This window comes from Fusarium subglutinans (assembly GCF_013396075.1).
Source record: "Fusarium subglutinans strain NRRL 66333 chromosome Unknown NRRL66333_c0000470, whole genome shotgun sequence".
Classification (NCBI taxonomy): domain Eukaryota; kingdom Fungi; phylum Ascomycota; class Sordariomycetes; order Hypocreales; family Nectriaceae; genus Fusarium; species Fusarium subglutinans.
This window is the reverse complement of record NW_023502533.1, coordinates 3240-9660: the sequence shown is the minus strand read 5'-3', so window position 1 is coordinate 9660 and position 6421 is coordinate 3240. Positions and strand designations below refer to the sequence as shown.

Genomic DNA, 6421 nt, shown 5'->3' with positions numbered 1-6421 from the left:
TGTTTCCGGACACTCAGGTATGCAGCATTCAGTAGTGATAATCAGTGCATCCAATAAACAACTCTACACTATCCAAGCCGCATTCTTGAGTATGCACTACCTGTATGAAAAATCCTACATCAGGCCACTTTCGCCCTCCTCTAACCTTGTATTGAAGATCCATATATATTATACCATAACCCCCGTTATCTGCCAAAGTAATAAACCTTTACAGAGAAAGCATAAATTACCTAAACTACATTCTTTCACTTTCTCAATTACGCCTCCGCCTGAGATCACCATCAATATCATTCCCGCTGCAGAACAGACAGTCAAACATGCATCTGTTTCAATGTTTCTTGTTGTATCTGAGCTTTGCTTATGCTACACCCGCTCCACTCGACCTATCATCTGTCTTTGAAGATAACTCGATCCCGATTGTGGAATTCTCGAGATTCAAACTTGGTAACCATCGCCAAGCAAAGCGTAGCAAGGAGGAGAAAGTACGATGCTTCGAGGCCAAAATAGTTGTGGATGGACGCCATCTAGGAAACCAGCACAATTTCGAATTCCCTGGCGAGTTATATGTATGTCAAAATCTTCCAACACCCGTTACAACCAACGGCCGCAACGGCTGGGACATTGCCATCGCAGTTGGTGATGCAAGGACCTGGGCGATCCCTGGGATGTTCGATTACGTCTCCAACGGTTGGCTTAATCCATACCTCCTCAATCGTCACGACAGAAATCCGGTGCTAAAGGACTACGCATTTGTTACCAGTGGAGAGGGAAAAGGAATAGAAATCAAGCCAGATCCGCACTATGCTGCAGCCAATAAGCTTTCGACTTTTCGCATCAATACAACACATGATGCGGTGTATGAACCTACTGGTGGAGAAATACTTCTTACTTGGAAGGGAACGAAGATCGAGGGGAACATACATCTTACCTCATCCTCTCATGTCGCTTACAAGGCCAAGATTAGCGGAGACATTACGAAGCAGGGGACTATAACTGTTACGTGGTAATAGTTGAGACTGAAAAATGGCCTGCTACTGCCACCTATAGTAGGTTCAAGGACCATGGTGGCATAAAGCAGTAAGAGACAGGTTATGACACGGTCGATCATCTTGTTCATGAACAGGGATAGAGCACACGAGTCGGGTGTAAGGAATAGGATAGAATATTTCTGTTAATAACATGACCTGATCGATTCAGCTTCAAACTACAAGTCGAGGAAGAAAGCGAGACGTAGCAGCCAAAATGGCAATTCTACAGTTCAAAAGTACCAAGACTCCTATATAAAACTTTTCTCAGGCTGTCTCACATACCTTCTGGCCCGAAATGCCGCGGTTGGCCTTGGGCTGTTCTCATAGAGGAAATTTGTTCTACAGACATCAGGACATTAAGAACCAAAGGATTTAGATAAATGTTAGTAGACGGAGAAGAACGTGGATAATAACATTATAAATTGAAAGCTTTATACCGTTGAATATGCGAGTTCTGATATTAATATCTCTGTGGGACTTGCTATAAGAGCATCCAAAGGCCGAGAACATCACAATGGTGTTTTCAGCCCAACAATGAACTTGGCATCACAAAACTAACTGGTGATATTATCTTGGATATAAACAATGGACGACGACTCATGCGCTAAGTGTGAGGAGAAGCCCGGCAATGTCCGCTGTTCCTGTGGTGAACGATTTTGTCAATACTGCTTTCGTAATACACCTCCCGCGCAACCCGACCCACAAAGAAATAGAAGCGAAGACGACTCCCAACACCGTGGAGGGCCTAGTCGCAGCTGCATAAACGAACAACGCTGTCAAAGCAGTTGAGCTACTTGATGAAAACCTCGACATTGATGGGAAACACGGTGGCTGGACTGCCCCTGGTTACACGGCCTACTACGGGCATTTGGACACCGTCCGCGTCCTTCTCCTTCGCGGCGCTGATATGGATATTCGAATGGATGTTGGATTCGGCGTTCTTCCCGGTGATTGCAGTGCTATTAACTGGGCAGTATGTGGCGGCTACCTCGACGTCGTCAAGATACTTTTGGACAAAGGAGCCAAGTCGAATATCTGCGCGAAGAGACCAGTGTTCCTTGGCACTGGTGGAATGCCTGCTACTATGGCGACAGGGAATGGCCACCTTGATGTCGTTCGGTATCTCCTTGAGAATGGCTGTGATGACGATTCCACAAATGGTATTCCGGGTTGGGATGCCTTCATCATTGCATGCGAAAAAGGAAGACTCAGCATCGTCAAATACTTTGTCGAGGAAAGGGACATCAGTGTTGAAAGAAATGGCAGCAATGGCGTCACGCCTCTGATTACTGCAGCTCAGAGTCAGCAGACCGTTGTCATGAAGTACTTGGTCAATCACGGGGCGCCCATAGACGCGGGTGACAATGATGGAAGCACGGCGTTGCTTCATGCGGTGGCTAAGAAGAGAGTTGGCGCGGTAGAGTGGCTGGTGAAACATGGTGCGGACTTGAGGAAGCAGAATAATACAAGAATGTCGCCGTTGAAGCTGGCAAAGGAGGAGTTGCTGAAGAACCAAGACGACAAGAATGCGGCGGCTATGGTCAAGTGGCTTGAGATCCCGATAGCCGTTGCATTCCACACAAAGGCTTAGAATACATGAGGAATTAAAACCCGTGCGGGTCATCAACGGGCTTAGCGGTCTGTCGAGTAACTCATATGTACCAAGCCTTTGATAGACCTGTTATATATGGAGATAACATATCAAGGAATCGAGTTCCTAGTCCAATTTCTGTGATGATTCATTGCTACGAGTAAGGTAATTAGCGTATTCTTTATTCCATCGCCGGCGACGTTCTGGTATGCTAACACTCTTATGCATTCTCTAGTCTAACCTGTAAAACAACCAATCAACGGAATAGTCCTCTGAACCATGACTCCAGCAAATAGCAGGTATTTCACAAACAGCTTACGATAAAATGAAACCTGCGTTAGTAGTTCTTGATCAAAGTTAACAGGGTTCTCTTCTCCATGTACACAGAGAGATCATGCCCGGTGAGCACCTTGTTAGGATCACTGTAGGACTTAGTCTGAAGGATGATATTCTGGTTGTCTAGTAAATGGTTAATAAGCCATAGATCCAGAATGACAGGGGATCTTCACTTACGTTGAGGGCATCCAAGAGCCTCGAGGCTGGCACATATTTGCCTGAGATCAAAAACGGTAGCCATCTAGACCAAAATGGTTAGCTCACAAGACTTTGTTGGGAAGGTCTAAAGGCGGCTTCGTCATACCTTTGTAGCTGTTGGAGGTAACTGATGTGATGATAGTATGTAGAAAACAATTGGCGAAAATGATTGAAGCAAGTAGGAACGATGGAGACGTAAACGATTGCGCTATGCTGTGATTTATATATACATCATCGGTAAATTTCCTGTAAAATGCCATTCCTTTGTCCAACCTCATCACTCAAAGACGCCGCTAACAAAGCCATGGCTTGTACATGGAGATAAATTAAGAATAGAACAGCATTACAAAGAACGATGATTTCAACCCTCTACGAAAATATCAACAATGAGCTGGCTGTCTTGTTAATACCCTGTAACTACGTATTCAGTCCACGGACTTCCGAATAATAGTTGCCCGCAGGTCTTTAGAAAAATAGAGAGGTGTTCAGCTGTAGACCCTGAATGGCATAAATATTGTCCTTTGATGAGTTTAATTATGGTATCATAGCTTCAGTCTAAATTTGTATGGCAACACCTAAAGTCCTTTGTCTTTCAGCCCTCGGTCCAAGACAAGAGGGACATCACTTGTTCTGACGTCGCTTATTCTCTCTATCAATCTTCTTGAAGAACTCGCTCTTTTCGCCCCTTGTTCTCTTCAGCCCCTTGTTGGCAGAAGCATTCCTTTCAATGTACGCCATATCCTGCACACCACTGAGCTGATCAAGATAGCCCGCGACGCGCCTCACCGTTTTCTTTCCCTTGCCTTTTGCACGGCTCTTCTCCCCACCCCAGAGATCATCCGCAGCAAAGTCATCATCAACCGCCGTTTCGTTATCTACCAGCGTGCCCTGCAACAACTCACGTTGTTCAGCCGGAGTGGAAAATGCGAGATCAGGTGTTCTTTCGATCCCGTCTAGCTTGGTGATGACCTTGAATGCGTAGCCTTGATCAATGAGGAATGCCTGTCGTTTTGAGGCAAAGTGCATTTCGGACGTGTCCTTGGAGACGAGGGAGTAAAAGAAAGCATTGAAGCCCTCGTCGTTTCGCCGTTTTGCTCGCAAGATGCGACCTAGGCGCTGTGCTTCTTGACGGCGTGACCCGAACTGCGAGGATATCTGGATGAGGCACGTTGCTTCGGGGAGATCAAGTGACGTATCGCCGATCTTGGAGAGGAATAGCGTATTCACTTCAGGATTGTGACGGAAATGATCAAGAACCCTGAGTCGCTCCTCTTGACTTGTTTCCCCGTAAATGAGGTACCTCTTCAACTTGTATGCGTACATCTTCAAGGAGTAGAGCTCGTCTGAGAAGACGATGATCTTGTCCCCGCGCGCTTCATGATAGTTGATAAGATATTGGCAAGCTTGGAATTTTGAGGGATTGATAGCGGCCAGTGTCCGCTTCATGCGAGACGAGACCTGGAGGTATTGATCGTAAAAGACAGTCGGCATAGAACACCAGACCTCAGCGCATTGCACCTTGGCGATGTGCCCCTGCTGCGACAGTTCCATCCAGTTCGCCTCGTATAATTTGGGCCCGATGAGAAAGTTGAGATGGTCGATCTTGTCATCTTCACGAAGCAATGTAGCTGTAAGCCCAAGCTTAGAGTGCGTTTTAATTGAGGAGATAACACGTCGAAACATATTGGCCGGAACGACATGTACCTCATCAAGAAGCATCAATCCCCATTCCCGTCCCGCCAAGAAATCCATCATCTTTTTTGAGTCATGCGCACGCTCGCGACTATTCGTAACCATCGAATACGTCGTGACAATAACACCAGTACTACCAGAGAACTTCTCCTTGCTGTCTGATGTAAAAGTAGTGATGTCCTCAGGGTTAATATTTGACCATTTCAGAAACTCGTTGCGCCATTGAACAGCGGAGACTGAGCTTGTACAGAGAACGATGACGCCTTTTCTGATGGTGCAAGCTGCTGTGATGCCGACGAGGGTTTTGCCTGCGCCGCACGGGAGAACGATGATGCCGCTCTTGGCGCGACCGTTCCCGAACATTTTACTTAGACTCTTTTCTTGGTACGGTCGAATCTGGGTGTTTGGGCGCAGATCGATGTCCAAGTCGGGATTGATGCTGTCACAGCGAAAGTCGTACTCTTCAAGGATGGGGTAGGACAGGTCCAAGCAGCGCTTTTGGACGCTTTCAACGGCGCTGTCGGGGATCTCAAAGGCATGCAATACTTCTTTCTCGTCATCGTTGTCCTCATCATCCAGAACGGCGTCAATATGATCCGATTCTGAAGTGTCTTTGTTCGTGGTTTGCGGGACGTCGGCTTGCTGAGCGCCCGCGGCGTTCTTTGTTCCTGGGATGACCAAGCTACCCAGCGCCGGAGCACGTGTCGTAGTAATCTCATCAGAGCCATTAAATCGAAGGGGCCCGATGATGCTGTCTTTGAGCAAAGTCTGAAGGACATCTGCGTCGCTGCTTTCGACAAAATATTTGTTGCTCTTCAAAACCAGCTTCACTTTTCCATAGCTCTTGGTGCATGATCTGATAAACTCTTTGATGCTCTGCGGAAGCTCTGTTTTAAGAAACTTGTCAAGAGTGCTGATGATGTCTTCACCGTTCAAACCAACAGAAACAGCAGCATAGAGACTATGCGGCGTGATCTTATACTCATGGAGAAAAGCAGGTCTGGATTGAGGTTCCGCAATCGTCACAAGAAAGTCAGTTGCTAAGTCTGCCAGAGGGTGAAAGCGTTCAAGAATGATGTATCCTTTCTCGGGATCAATCCATAATGGGCGGTTGGCGCCATCGGGATTAGGCGCAAGATACGAGAAATCGCGTTGAACGATGTTTCTGAGGTCAATAGTAGATTTCTTCCCTTTCAGCTTGAGCGACATTATGATGTTGCAGAAGAAGAGAAAGGCTATGGGTGGATTGAAAGAGGTGGGATTGAACTTTAGGCAGCTGAGGCAGAGAACAAAGAACATGGCGGGTGAACACGGATGACTAATGATGATCGTCACGTGAAGTGGTAGATCAATTTAACAGTGACAGGATATCAACAAAACAAGACATGACCGTTCTGTATTCTGACGGGCCGTTGTTTTCTACCTTGTTTTCTCGCGGTCCAGTCGATGAGATTGAAAAGCTCGTGCAAAGCAAAGAGGGCGTGTAACCTTGAGACCAGGAAATAGAAGTTCAGCATGAACTCATTAAACGCCCTTCTAAGCTTGAGTTAACTTTATCTGAGCCCCTTTACTACTT

The 6421-nt window shown here is 46.5% G+C and overlaps 2 protein-coding genes across 2 annotated transcripts; one reads left to right on the top strand and one right to left on the bottom strand.

Annotated features, from left to right (window-relative positions):
* Window positions 1–317: 317 nt before the first annotated feature.
* Window positions 318–2619, top strand: FSUBG_14018 (ankyrin; the record flags this gene model as incomplete). Its single annotated transcript, XM_036678969.1, has 5 exons — window positions 318–1003; window positions 1048–1077; window positions 1124–1145; window positions 1198–1264; window positions 1814–2619. The coding sequence occupies 5 exons, from the start codon at window positions 318–320 to the stop codon at window positions 2617–2619; spliced, it is 1611 nt and encodes a 536-aa protein (XP_036530522.1).
* Window positions 2620–3774: 1155 nt separating this feature from the next.
* Window positions 3775–6144, bottom strand: FSUBG_14017 (DNA excision repair ERCC-3; the record flags this gene model as incomplete). The annotated part of the gene is made up of 1 exon (XM_036678968.1): window positions 3775–6144. The coding sequence occupies one exon, from the start codon at window positions 6142–6144 to the stop codon at window positions 3775–3777; it is 2370 nt and encodes a 789-aa protein (XP_036530521.1).
* Between the last annotated feature and the right edge of the window lie 277 nt (window positions 6145–6421).